We start from the raw sequence: 19044 nt of genomic DNA on the forward strand, positions 1-19044 counted from the left end.
AATGTCTAAGTTTTCTTTTTTATCTTAACTTTTATTTAATTATGTTATTTTTTTAAAAGTACTAAAACTACAATTATGATGTTTTACATTGTTAGAAAATATTATATTTTAGTTAAATTTAATATTTTAAGTGAAAAGCGGCAAATTAGATGTTTTTACTGTTAGATATACAGTTATATTTCTGTTAGATATTATAACAAAAATATACATACTTGATTTAATTTTTAATCTTTAATTTATTAAATTGTATGAATTTTAAAAGTTTGTCTGTAAATAAATCCTATTATATTGTATCTATAGATAACTAATTAATGTCTTTAACTTAAAAGTGAATAGTTTACTTTTAACTAGCTTTTTATGTGTTTGATAAGTATCAATTATATATATTTCTTTGCTTTAGTTACAAAATCGATAGAGAATAAATAAGTTTTTAATTTATAAAAAATTAAATAAGTTAAAAATTTTTCAAGTCGATCAAAACAAGCTTCTTTTTGTTTAAGACAATCATTTAAAAAACTATGTTAAGTTTGTTTTGCTTTAGTGTGTGTGTATGTGATTAATTTAAGTCCATAGGGGGGGTCCACTTTGTTTTTTACAACTTGATCTTATTTTGTAGAATTTAATCTGAGCTATCAAACACTTTTAACCGCTTAAATAAACTCAAAGTAACTTTTGAGATATAAGCGATCAAACAAAGGGCGTTCAATAGGTTCCTTATGGAAGGCAAAAACTAAAAATGCGAAAAAAGACTGTTTCACTAAAAATCTATCTCCTCCCTCATTTTTTGAGTAATCTTTCTCAAATTTTTACAGAATGTGTATCATTAAACTTTAAAGAGATTTATTGTAAAAAATTTTTTAATTTTGAGTAAAAAAAAAATTATTGTCAAAAAACTACCCTTTTTTTAGTTTTTTGTGGATAAAATTTTTATTTTTCAAAATTTCAAAAATTCCAACATTCAGATTCTTCAAAATATTAAAAGGAACATTTCCTGAAAATTTGAAGTCTCTAGGTCAAAAAATGAAGGAGGAGATAGGTTTTTAGTGAATTTTAAAATTTCTGAGAAAATTGACCCCAAAAAATTTGCGGTCCATACGTTTATATTGGAAAATTTTTACAAAAAATTAAATATCTCAAAAGATAAATGATATTTTTGAATTCTATAAAAACTGGCTTATAGTTTGTACTTTAAGCTTTCATGTAAAAGCCAAAGTTAATTTTAGTAAAAAAAAATGTTGGACCCCCCCTATGGCCTTAATAATCAGATTTTTCAAGTATGTATTTGTTAAAAGCGAAAAACTTGTATGTAAAATATTTTGTTCATGGTTTGTGTATTCGATTTCGCTTATAATGAAATAAACTTAAATGTGTTAAAAATAGAAGTTAATATAAACTTTAAAAAATTTTTCCGAAAACTTTTCAAATAATTCAATACAAACTGAATATAAAATTTGAAAAATATTAATTTTTTATTTGTACTACTTAAAAAGGTCTCAGTGTGCACATTTACTTTTATATTTTCAAGGTTGCACAGTTTTTATAAGGTTTTTAAAGTCCTCAAGTTATAAAATATTTACTAATAAAAGTATATAATTGCTTGTTTTAATTAGTATTTTCGAGTTTAAGTATTTAAATACTCATATCTATATAAAAAAAAGTTAGTTAGACTTGAATATAAAACTGTTTATTTTCATTTTAATAATAAAAAGGATTTTTTTAACTAACTTATAAATTTAAAATTTCAGGAAACTAGCTTGTAAATTTTTATTTTGCTGATTTGTACAATTGTAAATTTATAATTTTCGCAATTTTTATATTCTAGAACTCTTTAAATTTTATTGTTAAAGTAAGTATCTTGTTACAAAAACTTACTTAATAAAGTATTCTATTAATGTTTAGTACTTAGTTTAAAAAAAATAAACAATGTTTAGTAACATAATATGATTTTTTTTTTGTGGCAATGCATTGCATTTTTGTTAGGCAGTGTAGAAAATTAGAAATATTAGAGAAACCTGTTAACTGGTATTTTTAAACTAACTTATTAAAATAAAAATACCACAATTACAACAAATCGTTTGTAAACAAATGATAACTTAAAATCTATAATTTTAACTTTTTAATAATTAATTTTATAATTTTTTTTTAATAATTTTTTAGGTGGAGCATCTGCTCCAATGCGCCACTCCATGCCTTGGTTTTTACTATTATAATTTGTATATAAAAATATAAAACTAGTATCAAAAGACTAATGCATAGGTTTATTAACATTTTTGTTTTGTTTTATGTTTTATTCTTTGTGTTTGTGACTTAATGTAGAATTTGTGAATTTGTGTACGTGTTAGTTTTTGATAGTTAGATAAATGTACAATTTTTTTCAGGTTATATAACTAATAATTAAGGACACAGCTATTCTTAACATGAAGATCATGGAAGTTGCTTATAAATTTCAAAGCAAAATCTACTTATTTAAAAAAATTTAAGTTTATTTATTTTATATAGTATAGCTACATATTAACGAACTAATTTTTTCAAAAAATAAACAGTATTATTTATATATCATTACAAATAGCATTTTATAAAATAAGAGAAGTTTTAACTTTGAAAAACTGTAATAAATTTGAGTCTAAGTAAAGTATCAACTTTAATCCAGTGTTCATTCTTAAGCTATGTAGGCAACTCGTTTGAAAAATTGTGAATAATCCAGGCCAATTAAAAACTTTGAGTTCAGATTAGATCTAATCTTGTTTCTAAACCAGTCAAAAACTCTTTAACAATTGTGTTAACAACATAGTAAGAACAATAGAATTTCTCTTGAGTTTGCACTTATTAAGTTCGCATTTCCCATTGAGTTTGCACTTTTTACCTAAAAATTTTGTGTTGAAAGAACAAATTTGTATTTTAAAATAAAACTTTAAAAATACTACTGCTAACTAAGTTTTAGTAGTAAAAAAACAAATATTTAAAGTTTTTAATGAAATCAAAAGAAAAACAAAAAGAAAGCATTCAAAATTGCAGAAAATCGATAAAAACAAAGAAGTAAATTAAGGATAGTTCAGTTTTCTTGTAAAAGTCTCATTATTAAATACAAATAAAAAAGTTATCAAAAGCCTTAAATAAAATTTACACTTGGAAAAAGGAATAGTGTAATTTACTTTAGCATTATGTATAATTGAAATATAATTATAAGAGTTATTAAGAAGGCATTGTTTTAAAATAAATTATAGCAATTAAAATTAAAGTTTAGAAAACAGTGGAGTTTGAATTGAAGTAAATGCTTTGGAAAAAATGTATTTAATAGAAGCTAGCATTTTAGGTCTGTCAGATATTTTTTATTTTAATAAATAGTTTAAATTTTTTTTTTAATGATTATCAATAGCTAAATGTAACTTTTCATAATCCTAACCGTTTTATTTCTGCTGAATGTACTTTTCCTTCCAAAACCAAAGACTTAGTAAGTAAGTCATTAATAGTTTTATTAGATTAACTTTATTGATAGTATTAACATCCATTGCTTCATATTCATCAATGAAATATCTTCTTTTTGCAATGCCTGCTGTTGTTGAAAAAAGGGGTTTGCTTGTGCTAGAATTTAATCTTCAATGAAACTACTGTTGTGATCATTTTTGGTTTTGTTTTAAGTGTGAACTTAAGAGAAGTACTACTGTAATTGTAAAAAATCAAAGTTACTGCAGCAGTAAGTTATATATTCTAAAGATTTTTAGTCATCTACTCAAGATTACTTAGTAAAGGTTTTGTATGCACATTTTTTTGCTTCAACCTTGTACTCAAAAAGTTTTTATTTTGACTAGAGCAAAGTTAATAATTATTAATAATTAGAGCTAAAGTTTTCTGATTAGAGTAAAGTTAATAAATCACAACTTTAGTAAAATATTTTGAGGCTTGCAATCTCTATCAATAATTTTTTGAAATCTCGAAATTAGCTGTTTAAAAAACTACGAATTAACATACTCATACATACCTACTAAAGGACTAAATTGATGGTAGTGTTTTTTATAAATAAAGTTTTATCTACATTAATTTTTTTGTTACATCTGTAACTTCCCTCATTAAAGTTCTAGAACTGTTTACTTCTTTAATGGTAAAACATCTTAAAACTGGTTTTACTATATTATTGATAACTTTCTCCAGGACTACATAAAGAATTTATTCAAGTTTGCCTAAATGATTTTGTAGTTAACAAAAGTCTATAAAGCTTAAGTTTATTTAAATTTAAAAGATAATTATACAACGCATGTCAAAGTACAGAACTAGTTCACTACAACACTAAAATACTAAATCTGCTACTAAACATATAAATTTCCATTATTTTGATAAATGATTATCAGTACTTTTTGTTTTACAAGCTCGGAAAAACCAAATAAAGTTAATTTGTTCTAACATGTTAATGTTGTACTTATTTTTAAACTTCATTTAAACTTAAAGCCAATAAACAAAGATTATTTTAAAGTCTTAGAAATTTTCTAAAGCAAAAAAAGATCAAATGGCTAAAACATATTGTACCACGTTTCAAGATATAAAGTCTGCATATCAAACTATAAAGCCGTACATAAACAAAACTCCCTTACTGCAATGTAGCTTTGTAAATGAAAAATGTAGTAAAAGTATATTTTTGAAGTGTGAAAATTTACAAAAAACTGGGTCTTTTAAATTAAGAGGTGCTTTAAATGCAGTAAAATGTTCACTGAAGAAAGGTGGTAACCCTGGTTGTGTAGTAACCCACAGTAGTGGTAACCACGGCCAAGCTGTTGCTCTGGCAGCCAAGTTGTGTAAACTAGAAGCCTTTATTGTTATGCCTGACACTGCACCGAAAGCAAAAAGGTCTGCTGTGATCGGTTATGGAGGAAACGTAGTTGATTGTCTCAGCACTGAAAAGTCTAGGGAAGAAACTGCAGACAAAGTACAAAAAGAAAAACGCGGGTTGTTCGTACACGCTTCTCAAAACCCTCATGTGATTGCTGGTCAGGGTACAGTTGGGCTTGAAATACTAGAAGACAATCCAAACATTGACGCAATTGTTGTTGCAGTTGGAGGAGGAGGGCTAATAAGTGGCATTGCTCTGGCAGCAAAGACAATCAATCCCAACATAAAAATTTATGCAGCGGAGCCTGAAGAAGCTTGCAGCTGTTTTCGTTCTGTAAAGAGTGGAACAAGGACAAGCAATCCAAAAACACCAGTTACCATAGCTGATGGTGTAAAAGTTAGCATAGGAGAAAATACCTGGCCAGTGATTAGCGACCTTGTTGACGATGTCATAACAGTAAGTGAAGATGAAATAAAAGAAGCTACTAAGGCTGTTTACGAAAAAGCAAAGTTGGTTGTGGAGCCTACAGCTGGCGTTGCAGTTGCTGCTGTAATGAAAAACAATTTTAATTATTTAAAGGGAAATGATTCATCTGTAAAAAATGTTGCTGTTATTTTGTGTGGAGGAAACTGTGATATTGAATCAGTTGTATCATTTTTTAATTAGTGGTTATTTTAATGTTTTTATAGTTAAGTTAAAACTAATTTGATATTTTATTGGACATTTTTTAATTCATTAAATTACTTATAATTAAATGTTTTCGAAATCATAGCATTGTATCATATTAATTTTTTTTTACTATATAATCAATTGTTTCTAGCAATCTTATTGAAGTTGATTTAAGGTAAAATCAAAATTTTTACATTATACTTTTTTTAGTTTGTAGTGAAATTTAGTTTTAAGCTTTTTATTCATATAAGTTATTTTTAAAATCTTCTTAACTTTTTTATTATGAGCCTTGAAATATCCTAGAAAATAGTTTTTTGTTAGTCAAATTGTGAAATATTAGTTTTTGAAATGCTTAAGATAATTTTAGTTTTAACTAGATATGATTAATTTTACAACTAGTTTAAAGTTTGTTAGTAAATTAAAAAAAGTTAACAAAAATCCTTAGCTAAAAATTAATTAATCCTTCTTTAAACTTCAAAAAGAAATACAATTTTAATAAACTTTTAATTTTTTACTAATTGATGATGAAAAATTTAATATCCGAAAAAAGAAATTGCTTATAAAGCACAAATTAAATGATAAAATATTATATTAGCCTTTTTTTTGTGGGAAGTTTTTGAATTCCTATTCTTTTTTATCAAAAAAAAAACAGTAATTCTTGTTTTAAAATTAGCAAGTTTTGTAGTTGATTAAAAAATATTTCTTTATAAATAAATTTTTATTAGCCTTTAAAATAAAATATGTTGACATTTAGTTTAGTAAGCTTGATTACAATATGTTTATTTTTGTAACCGTTAGTTGATATAAATGTAGATAAAATGTTTTTACATTTAAAGAACTTAGTAATGAATTTGTTTAATTCTGTTCAAGTATTTATTAGAACTATAAAAGTCACATGTTTATTAACGGTATTTATTCGTGTGTAAACAAAGTTTATATAGAGGTTTTGTGTTTTCTTTATTGTTATTTTTGTCTAAAGCATATTATGGAAGGGAAACTTATAGTTTTTATGTGCTAATTTAAGTATTTTGATAACTAAATAGTTTTGTAAATTAAGTTACTTAGGGTAAAAATAAAGTTTTAATAAGTTACACCTATATGTATATATAAATTAAGTTGATTTTTTTTAAACATAGTTTAAGAAATAAATATTTTTTTTTTAAATTAATTGTTTGTTCTTAATTAGTTTATGTATATAAAAGTATGTACTCATCAAAATTAATTTAGAATCAAAGTAAACAAAATTGTCTAAAATCCTGACGTTAAGAAATGGGCAGTAATGACAGCGAACAAGTTAAATGTAGAAATAAAACCTTTAAAATAGGTACAAGAGACTCAGTTTTAGCTATGACACAAACTAACTGGGTCAAAGCAAAACTGAAGGAGAAAAATCCTTGTCTGCAAGTTGAAGTTATTTCAATGAAAACTAAGGGTGATAAAATACTCGATAAAGCTCTCAGTAAAACTGGCGACAAAAATTTGTTTACAAAGGTTTGTTAGTAATACTTTAATTACAAAAAGTATTTTTTTTCGTTAAGACATAAGTAGATTTTCAATGGCTTGATGTAAAGAAAATAAATAATAATAGTTATAAATAGGATTTAAGCTTTAAATCTACCGTGTTTAAAAAAATACCATAGCTAATAACTAAAATTTTTTTACTATTGTTTTTATAGACAAAAGCTTTTATTACACTTAAAATAAAATTTACAAGTTAACATAACTTTTTCTTTAAACATAAATTAGTTTAAAAGCCTGGTCATCAATTTGTGTAAACTAGTTGTTATTTGGTGTTTTTTACCCCTACTATGATGGGGGTGCATAATTTTTGGCTGGTTGTAACACTTAATTATTCTATTTTGTAAAGTTTGTAATTAGTTGTAATTCGTTAAAATTTTCGAAAATAACCTGTATATGCGTCATGGTAGTTTCACATTAATGAAATGAAGTTGTAGTATAAGATATATCATAAATAGTTCCCATGACAATTTAAACTATTAAAAATAGTGTGTAATAAATTATTTACATCTGAAGTTTCATTTAAAAATAAAGATAAAAGTTTGATTTTTTAATAGTTTTTCATAATATTAAGTTTTAGTTTATTTTTAGATACTTATCATAATAGTACACATTACAAATATTTATAAGTTTTTTTGTTGATAAGAAGTTTAAGCTGCTTGACTAAAGCTGTAAAAAAATCATATACGCTGATAAAACGAAATAATTGAATTTCAAGTCTAAAAATGAATTTGACTTAATTTGAAAATAAATTAAATATATATTTTAAAACTAGTTTTGTAATAAAACAAGTATAGCTGTCGACTTAACAAAAAATATTTTAATAATTAAACATACATAAATACGGAACTAGCATTTTATAAAACAACCTTTATGTTGAAATAATTTTTAGGAAGTTTGTGTGAGGCATTGAAAGTATGTAAAAAAGTTTCATAACAAAACTCGATATTTCAACATCACGTTTTTGACTAAGTTATGTATTGCTGAATTTTAACTGTACAAAACTATATTTAAAAAAATTTTAACTTTATAACTGCAATTTTACAATATAATACAAAATTAAAGTTGAAGTTTAAAAGCAAAAGTAAATTGTTAATTACTAAAGTGGTATTTTTTTATTACATAATTTAAAATAACGATAGTATACTATCTAAAAAAATATTTATTTCTTACTTAAAAATCTAGAATAAGACAAAATAGTTATTGTAATAATAAGATTTTTTTGAATTATAAAGTATTTTGATAATCTAAGATTAAGTAAGTGACTTAATGCTTAAATAAACATTTGAAGTTAACAATGCAAACATTTGAAATCGAAATTTTCTTTAAACAATATACAAAAATCACTCAGTACAAAATCAAGATATGTTTCACGCTATTTTCATCAGTGTATACATAGCAATAAATAAAAAATAATTTTAACTTATGTAGTACGAGTAGTAAACTTATATAGTACAGTAACCTCTCGCTTATTTACGCACATTGTGTCCACAGAAAAAGTACGTAAAGATACAAGAGATCGTGAAGATACGAGAGGTACCAATTATACTTACTATAATGGCTGTTTTTGATATTGCTTCTAGTTAAAAGCAGACTGGGGACTTTCCCACTTTTAAAAAAATATTTACTTTATTTCTAAATATGAAAACAAAAGATAAAACTGTACATTATTAAAAAAAGGATTTAAATTTACATAAAATAACAATACTTGTAGATTAATTTTACTAACTCTAATAATAAGTAGATTTTATCTTTATCTTTATTATATGTTACTTATTTAATACTTAAAATTTATATTCTATTCTACTTAGCAAATTCAATTTATAATTAAGCATTTGTTTACAATTAAAAAATGGTGTGATGTCTATATACATTGGTGTATTATTTAGTTGTATTTTAAACTCTTATTATTTTATTATACTTTCATTAGTTGACACAGTCATATTTCCTTCAGAATTTTACTTTAATTTCTAATTGTTAACGAAATTTCTGATGTACTGAGGTATAACTAAATGTTTATCAATTAATCAAGAAACATAAATTTACAAAGTCTAAAGATATAGAGAGGTGACTTAGCATTTAAAAACATATTTCAATGTAAAAATACAATAAACTTAACTTGTGCAATATTAAAAAAAAATTTTTTTGAATTTTTTAGAATTCTAAAATGCGTAACTAAACGAGAGTGCGTAACGTCACGAGTACGTAATGATGCGAGAGGTTACTGTAATTATAATTTTGTTAATGATGTTTACTACTGTTACTTATATAAGTAAAAATTATCTTTATTTATTGCTATGTATCCACTGATGAAAATAGCGTGAAATATATCTAGATTTTGTACTGAGTGATTTTTGTATATTGTTTAAAATTTGAAGTTAAGTTAAAAGTTTAAGTTATAAAATAGTGTAGTTTGAATAATCGTTGACAGTGTCAAGAATCAGAAAATTAATACTAATAAATAATTGTACAAAAACTTTTTAACTATGTTATTTTAATTCGATACAATAAAATTCGTCAATATGAAAAAAAATAACCTAGAGTTTAGTTACTTTTTTACTTCAGAATTTGAATATTTAATTGTTTTTGTTTGATAAGCTCATTCTTAATTTCTTACTTTACAATTTTTAACAAAACCATTTTTCACGAAAATTTAGCAAACATTTATAAAAGTTTTAAATCTATTTAAAAGTTCAAGCTTTAAAAAGAAATCAAGCCATAATTTTTCTTAACTCATTTTGAAATTGTAAATAAAACACATGAGATGTTCTTTGATTAATTTTAAACTGTTATTAATAAACTATGCATTAAAAGAAAATTTGAAGAAAATAAATTGCAAATATGATTTCACAATTAGCCAATAGCAAAATTCCTTTTTCTACTGAACAATGGTTTTGTCGATTAATTTACCACATATGTGCACATGATGTATTTTATTGCAAGAGGGTAGATAATTTTCGATAAAAACTTGAAAAAAATTGTTTAATTAAAAAGTTGTTTGTAAATAATAAAAACATCCCCCAATGCTCAAAAGAACTAAATTTTTTCCAAAATATTTACTACTAATGATTACAAGTTATTAATATTTTTTTCCTCTTAGGTCCTCTCTTACGTCATAATTATTATATAGTATATATTCAATCTGTTTCTTTTCAAGTACTTAAATAAAATAACACTTAAAAAAGAAAAAAAATGTTAGCAGTTCAGTTTTGTATTAAAAAGTCATTAGTTTGAGTAAGCTTATTTTAATGTCTGTTAAATTTGTAAGCTTTAAACTTTGATTAAAGTTTTATAAAGGTGTGGATGATACTTTAGATTTTGTTTTAAATACTTTTATTTTTTCATGACTCATAACCTAGTTTAAATTGGTTCAAGTACTCTAACATTATAGTTACTATATCTTTTCAATGTTTCAAACTTTTGAGTTAAACACATTTGAAAGAAAACAAATATATTACTGATCTTTAAGATAAAATGTTTAAATTAAAAAAAAAAATTGTGTCTACTTTTCTTCGATAGATGTTTTTTAAGTACATATTTTTCATACTTGTTAAAGTCAATAAAGACAGTATTATTTTACTTAGGAACTTGAGGATGCACTGTTAGATGGCAGAGTAGATATGGTTGTTAATTCACTTAAGGACATGCCGTCAACACTTCCCGACGGACTAACCATCTCGGCTGTTTCTGAACGTGAAAATCCTTATGACTGTGTTGTCATGAGGAAAGACAATGTTGGAAAAAAACTTTGCGATCTTAAACCAGGTAAAGTATAAACTTTTACATTTTATTTTTTATTATATAAAACATATAACTTTAACATAAGAACATGTGTCAGCAGCTTTTTACAAAAGACAAACTATATTTACTAATAAAAATATTATAAGGGTCACATTGAAAAAAAAGTCTTTGCGGGCCACGTTTATTTTGAAATTTATACAAGAGAAGAGTAAAGAATACTCTTTAGAAGCAGATTCGTACTTAAATTTCATTTGAATAAGCCTTACTATTAACTCCAAAATAAACTTAAAAGAAAATTTAAAAGTTATTCCAGTAAAAAACCTTTAACTTATTGGTTTTGCGAATGTCGTCTTTGAAATTAAAAACACGTCGCTGGCCGCAGTTCTGCAACCCCTGTATCAAAGTAATTAATCTAACAAAAATTACAAATTTAGCTGATGCATTTTTTTATAACAAAAAGTTTTAGTTAGATAACAAGATAAAATAGTTAGTTTATTTTTCTCTATACATACTCAAATATGATCTCAAGGAAGAAAAGAAATGTAGCACTAAGTAAGATTAACAAGTGTTCATAAGAAACAGCTTTTTAGTGTTTAAATTGTATATAGGTTATTATCTAAGAGTTTCTTTTACAAAAAAAAATCAATATAATAGTTCGTTTTATACGTTGACAATAAATTACTTTTGAAACTTTAATAAATATCTAATATAAAATCTGTTTTTCCAACTAAGTGTCATACATCTATCAAGGTGGCTTATCGAAAAAAATTGATTGGGGTCATTTAAAACAAAGTAAATGTATAAAATTAAAATAAAAAGAAGATGTTTAAACAAAAACAAATTGAAACTACTTTGCTTAATTTATTTTAATTGTTGATTTGTATAAAATTAGAACAAACAATGTAATAAATTTATTTCTAAACTTATATTAATTTTTATGTACTATTTTGGTTAAAATTTTAGTATTTAATAGTTTAATACGTCTTTCCGTTAGTTTTTCATTCTCATAGATCAGGGGTCGGCAGCCTTTTGTAACTAGTGGGCTAATTTTTCTATAAAAGATTGCTCGCGGGCTGCACTATTTATAAAAAAGTCTCTGGGGGCCACAATTATTTCAAAATAGTTGTAATAATAATTATAAAAATACTGCAATTATAAATTTTATTAACAATACAATGTTTAACTTGCTTGAAACTAGTCAAACGAGATCTTCAGTTGTTTAAAATCTGTAAAAATTTATATAATAAAATGTAGGAAGACATTAGGCTGAACTTGTAATAAAAGAAACTAAAAAAATTAAACAGAAACTGAATAAAATCTAAGTAAAACTTATAGTTTAAAGTTACTAATATATGAAAATCATAATGTTATTAGGTTAGATTTAGAAAAATGCAAGTTACTTAATAATTATATAATCTTAAAACTTAAAAAAAATGTACTAACATTTAGCGGCCTTATGAAATTTGTAAATAACTTATAAAGAAAACAATCCTTCAACTAAAGCATTACTCGTTTAAAAAATTTTGACTATCGTATTGTGGCGTAATTATATATTGGTTTAAATATTTGGTTGTACAAATTAAAATAGTGATTTGCTTGTCAAAATGCTCTTAAGTTTTAAAATAAAGCTTTTTAAAACTTTATAAAATGTACACACGAACATATTAATTCGTTCCTTTTATTTAAAGAAGTTCCCCCGTCAGCGTTCGCTATTTCCATCTTTTCATAAGTGCAGGTCCTGCAGATTCTCTGCGGTTTCAATACATTTGGAAGCTATAAAGCATCAATACTAACTACAACATTAAATTGGAAATTTTACACCACATCGGGCATATAAGGAAACCGCAGAGAATCTGCAGGACCTGCACCTATGAAAAAATGGAAATAGCGAACGCTGACGGGGGAACTTCTTTAAATAAAAAACGAATTAATATGTTCATGTGTACATTTTAAAAAGCTTTATTTTAAAACTTAAGAGCAATTTGATAAGCAAATCACTATTTTAGTTTGCACAACCAATTATTTAAACCAATATATAATTACGCCACAACACGATAGTCAAACTTTTTTAAATGAGTAAATTTAACATAATGCTTTAGTTGAAGAATTGTTTTCTTAATTAGTTATTTACAAATTTCATAAGGCTACTAAATGTTAGTATAATTATTTTTATTTATTATTATTATTTTTTAATTTGTTTAAGTTTTAAGATTATATAATTATTAAGTAACTTGCATTTTTCTAAATATAACCTAATAACATTATGATTTTCATTGTTAGTAATATTAAGCTATAAGTTTTACTTAGATTTTATTCAGTTTCTGTTTTAATTTTTTTAGTTTCTTTTATTTCAAGTTTAGCCTAATGTCTTCCTACATGTTATTATATAAATTTTTACAGATTTTAAACAACTGAAGATCTCGTTTGACTAGTTTTAAGCGAGTGAAACATTGTATTGTTAATAAAATTTAAAATTTATAATTGATCATTCTCCTTTGATTTAAGTTTAGAACTTTGATTGCCATCTTTAAAGTATCAAGTACATAAAAATACTGCTTTAAATTAAAAATATGATGAAATAAGCAATAATAAAATACTAGTAAAGAGTATTTATTAAATTAAGAGCCTAATTCGAAATTTTTATTCCATAGCGTTTAATTCTTATTGCCAAAAAAAGTATATCTATAACTAAAAAGTACCTCGCGAGCCGCAGATTTTGGCTTTGAGGGCCGCATTTGGCCCGCGGGCTGCAGTTTGCGGACCCCTGTCATAGATGGTTGTTTTTTAATGTTGTGCTTTTGTTTTTGTGTTTTTATCCATTTACTTATACATTTGAACATTACTTGGATTTTTATTTAGTCATGTAAATTCTATATATAACTATTTTACAGGCAGTGTCGTGGGAACTTCCTCGCTGAGGAGGGTGGCTCAACTGACGCGCGCCTATCCCACTCTCAAGTTCAGGAGCATCAGGGGCAACCTGCAGACGCGCTTCAGGAAGCTGGACGAAGCCAGCAACTTCGACTGCATGGTGCTGGCCGTGGCCGGCCTCACCAGGCTGGGCATGCAGGACCGCATCTCTCAGGTTCTCGACCAGGACACCTGCTTGTACGCCATCGGCCAGGGAGCTCTTGCCGTCGAGACGAGGGCGAGCGACGACGTCACAATACGGCTCGTTTCCAGCTTGCACTGCAAGAAGACGGTTTTGAGGACGGTGGCCGAACGCGCCTTTTTGAAAACACTCGGGGGAGGCTGTTCGGTCCCGCAAGGTGTTCACAGGTTAGCATGCTAAGTGTGAATAATAAAAAAAAAATTACGCACAAAAAGAATTATTTTTTAAAATTTAAACTCAGTTTGTTTCTAGTAATTTTTTTTTCTGGTTTTAAAATTCCTTCAGTGTTACTTAAACACGTCACTTTTTTTAACCACACCACTTTACCAAGTCTATACACATATACCAGTTGGATTTCGGAGGACGGGAATCAGCTGTGCCTGACCGGTGGAGCTTACAACTACGACGGCAGCCAGGCGGTGGTGGTGACGTGCAAGGCCGAGCTGAACATTTCGCTGAAAGCGCAATTCTTGCGGCCCAACGAGGAAGAGAAGTGCTGTGAGGCTTCCTCCATCACCACATCGCACTCGTTCATGCACCCGTTGCTACTCATGATTGCCGGTCACCTTGGCAGGGACGTGGCCATCAAGCTGCTGCAGCAAGGAGCCGCGCAAATCTTGCACGAGGCGAAGAAGGTGAACGAGAAAGCGGTCGACAACACAATTTAGTTTACTAGTTGAGATCTGCTCAAACGATTTGTTGTTGATTATTTTACAGTGCAGGTTGTTAAGACACGTCTTTAAGTATCTACAGTTGAAAAATAACAAATCAATTTCGTTTTTGCGTGGAGAATATAACTAACAAATATAGTAATTATTTAAACCTATGATTTTGACCTGATGTCAGTATTTTACCAGACTATTTGTTTGTTATTGTTATTGTTATTGAATTATTTAAAAGAGCAAGTCTTTGAAAAACTTACAAACTACTAAATAGTTGTACATGGATTTCTTTTATAAGCAACTTTTAGTTAAAAATAATACAACGATTACATCAGAAACTAGACATTCAACTTACTTTAAGTACAAACTATATTTAATTAAAGTTTGTATTACTTTTAAGTTTTTTACAAATATTTTGCAAACATCAAATAAAGGAAATTTTAGGAAATTAACTTTTTTAAACTTTAATGGATAATTAGTTAATTTTAAAACCATACTATTAATAAAGACCATTTTTTCTTTAAACTTGAGATCTGTAGATGAAAAAAAGTTTAAGATTGTTTAAGTTTCTTAAATAAATAATGATAATAAAATACAAAAAAACAGGTTGTACCCCCAACTTATAATTTTAAGAAACTTTATTGATAAATTTTTTTATGAAAACAATTCAAAACTTTTATTTAATTGTAAGCTTTTGAAGCGAAAACTCTGACTTAGACGAATGATTTGTTTTATAAAATTGAAAACAACTTAAACATTGTTACTTTTTTTGTTTTAAATTAATTATAAAGTTTACTATTTTATCTAATTTTATATTTACTTAGAATACATAAGCAAAAATCAAAAAATTATCTTTGTTTTTACTTTTTAAGTTGTGAAAATTTAGTAAATTATTCTAATAACTTTTTTGGGTTTTTGGAAATCATCTAATTATTTTTCAAAGTTATAATTGAAAGAACAGATTAATTTTAAACCAACAAGAAGGCTTCGTTTTATAAGTGTTTAAACAATGGTACCTTGCAAAAGTATTGCATTTTTTTGTGAAATAATTATTACTACAAACATGATATTTTTTAATAACTTTTAAGTTTTAATGTATTCAAACTTAAAATTTTCAACAACTATCAACAGTTTATGAAACTGTTTCAACGATTTATAAAGTGATTTATTTATTTTTTGATTTAACATATTAAATATACAACTTTAAAAGAACAAAAATAATTTTAGACACACCAACTTAATTTTTTTGCTAGTACAAATATACATTTATCAAAATTTAAATTTTAACGAACATGAAGAAGATTTAATTTTTAGGCTTATTTCGCCATTTCCTTGTTACTTAAAGTTTGGTCAAGTCTTATTTTTAATTCTATGCACATTAGAATTTTAATTGCTAGTGAAATTTTGATTTGTTCATTACTTATAAATGTGCTCTTTTAATTTGATTTTACATTTTTGATCTATATTAAAAATATCTAAAATAGATAATAAAAGTATGGTTTTAATTAAGTTTTTTATTTTTGTTTACATATAAAAATAAAAACTGTATATTTTCAATTTTTTTTTGAATTTAGAAAAGTATTTATCCTTAATTTATTTATAACCATTTTTTAGACAAATAAAATGTTTAAATTTAAGTACAAGTGCTTTTAATAGTTAAGTATTAAAGATTGATTTTTACTCTATGTTTATAAATTTTTATATAAACTTCTAATCGAACTTTTTCTTTTGTGATTTTTAATAAACTTAAACAGGCATTGTACTTGTTGAATTTTTTATACCTAGTTTACATAAAAAATTCATAAATTGAAAAACATACATATAGTAAAGAAAAACTATAACAAATTTGTTTCATCTTATGCAACTTAAGTTTTTAAAATGTTTCTAGATAAGATAGTTATAAACTTTAAGGTTTGTAGAAACGAACAGTTTCATATACATTTTAAGTATAAAAAATTAGTTAAAAAACCTTATCAATTAACACTTTTGTACGCTAAATTCATAATCAGTTATAGGTTTTGTAAAATGAAATCATTACGAGCTTGATTTCAGTACAATTTCCTTTTAAATCATTAAGGTAGCAGTAGGAAAAGGTAAACTAAGATTTTAATATTCTTTGTTAAAATTAAACATTTATTGACACTTCAATAATTTATTTCAAAAAATACACAAAACTCAAATTTCATGACAAAATATATTTCGTGGTTTACTCATCAAATGTTTACAACCAATAAAAATAAAGTTTCAAATCTAGCTTATATAGTGAAAATGTAATCAATGTAAAACTAATAATAGTAGAGCAAAGGGTAATTAACAATACATAAGTACTTATAATCACAATGCAATTAAAAAAAAACATACGCAACAACTTATAAAACTATTTATGAAAACAAAGAAACAGTATAACCAAAGTCTTTATGATTACACAGTTTAGGTTTTCTTATTAAGATACATATAGCCTCATGTTTTATTAGTTCAAAAATTTTAATACAATTCCTAATTATTTTAGATCTTTTCAATTTATAATTACTTGCACAATCAAGGTTGTTAACTAGGTGTTCTGCAATAGTAGATCTTTTCGAGGCATTTACTACTCTTATAAATTTGTTTACCTTATTATTCGTTTTACAAAATTAAGTACAAGGTGAATTTCAGATATGTTGATGATTGAATTGTGTTAGGAAAAGATGAGAAAGAGATTAATAAACTCTTTAGTGTGTTGAACAAACATATTCATCAATAATATTTACACCAGAAAAAGAAAACAACGATGAATTGGCTTTTCTTGATGTTTTAGTTAAACGACGCAAGAACCAATTTTTGACATCTGTTTATAGAAAGAAAACTTTTACTGGAAGCTATTTAAACTTTCATTCATTTTGCAGTATGAAGAGAAAGACAAACTTGATAAGAACGCTCTGCCATCGAGCACATAAAATCTGTTCAAGAGAATTATTTGCTGACGAAATAAATCAGATAAAATTGATACTAAATAAAAATGGCTATCTACAACAACTTGTAAATAAAATAATTAATTTACACCTTAAAAGTTTAAACACAAAATAAAGCCAGTAGGGCCGGAGAAATGTTCGATTACTTTATCATTACCTTATGTCAATAAGAAATCAAGAATTATAGAGAGAAAAATCAACCAATTAATAAGTAAAACTTATTCACTCAGCAAAACCGAGAGTTACTTTCTTATCCAGACCAATGATTCGAACTTGGGGCAAAAATCCGATATCAGAACATAAAATAAGTATGGTAGTTTACCAGTTTAACTGCTTCTGTGAGGATAGTTATGTCAGAATGACTTCAATGCAATTTGGCAAAAGGATAAAAGAGGGTATTCCAAAAAATATTGATGAATTTTGTAAAACGAGTAATAAGGAAAACATATATTTAAGAGTAGTAAATGCTTCGAAAAGATCTACTACTGCAGAACACCTAGTTAACAACCTTGATTGTGCAAGTAATTATAACTTGAAAAGATTTAAAATAACTAGGAATTGTTTTAAAATTTTTGGACTAATTAAACTTGAGGCTATATGTATTTTAATAAGAAAACCTAAACTGTGTAATCATAAATACTTTGATTATACTGTTTCTTTGTTTTAATAAATAGTTTTATAAGTTGTTGCGTATGTTTTTTTAGTTGCATTGTGATTAGAAGTATTTATTCATGGTTAATTACCCTCTACTCTATTATTATTACTTTTACATTGATTACATTTTCACTATATAAGCTAGACTTGGAACTTTATTTTTATTGCTTGTAAACAACTGATGAGTTAAACACGAAATATATATTGTTATAAAACTTGAGTCTTGTGTATTTTTTTGAAATAAATTCTTTGTTAAGTTGTAAAAAGTTTTAAGATACTTTTTAAGTTTTTTATTAAAGATAGTCGGGGAAAATATTTTTTAAATTTAATTGAGTTATAAATATTTTTATTTATATCGCTCTATTGTTCGCCTTACTTAAATGCAAAACTTTTATAAAGTTAACACTCTAACTTTTATCTTATTATTTAACATGTTTTAAATTATGAACAACTTTTTGATAGTGTTACTGATTTGGACAATATTTATTTTTGTTTATATTTAAAACATAACAATTTGATAAAAACTTTGCCAAACTTAAATTATTTAAGTATATGTTTTATAATACATTCTGACTTGTATTGATTATAGCCAAATGCAAAGATATTACAGTTTTAATTAATAACACAACTATACTTTTATCACACTTTGATGATAAAAGAGTCCATCATATCAACTATTTGTACACTTAAATACGTAAAATACAACCTTTGTCGTAAAAATAAATTCAGGTTTATTTATAAAGAAAATTTAATACTTTGGCTTTCGTTTTAGAATTTCAAAAGTAAAAAATAAAGTTTAGTTTTTTTAAAACTTTTAATTATTCTAAATGTTACTAAAAAAAAATTAACCTGTATACTTATAGTTTTTTTCTTTGTAACATTGCAGTTTGTATTGAAACATACTTAGTTTTATAA

General features: G+C 25.4%; 2 protein-coding genes across 2 annotated transcripts; both read left to right on the forward strand.

Moving 5' to 3' along the window:
• The first annotated feature begins 2451 nt into the window (after positions 1-2451).
• Positions 2452-5711, forward strand: LOC145838464 (serine racemase-like). Its single transcript, XM_082946062.1, has one exon. It carries the CDS (start codon positions 4502-4504, stop codon positions 5486-5488), a length of 987 nt encoding a protein of 328 aa, XP_082802188.1. The 5' UTR covers positions 2452-4501; the 3' UTR covers positions 5489-5711.
• Positions 5712-6722: 1011 nt separating this feature from the next.
• Positions 6723-15806, forward strand: LOC145838462 (porphobilinogen deaminase-like). Its single transcript, XM_082946061.1, has 4 exons — positions 6723-6982; positions 10594-10774; positions 13642-14029; positions 14212-15806. The coding sequence occupies exons 1-4, from the start codon at positions 6761-6763 to the stop codon at positions 14528-14530; spliced, it is 1110 nt and encodes a 369-aa protein (XP_082802187.1). The 5' UTR covers positions 6723-6760; the 3' UTR covers positions 14531-15806.
• The last annotated feature ends 3238 nt before the right edge of the window (positions 15807-19044 follow it).

This window comes from Thalia democratica, chromosome 6 (genome assembly GCF_965202585.1).
Source record: "Thalia democratica chromosome 6, ktThaDemo2.hap1.1, whole genome shotgun sequence".
NCBI lineage: Eukaryota > Metazoa > Chordata > Thaliacea > Salpida > Salpidae > Thalia > Thalia democratica.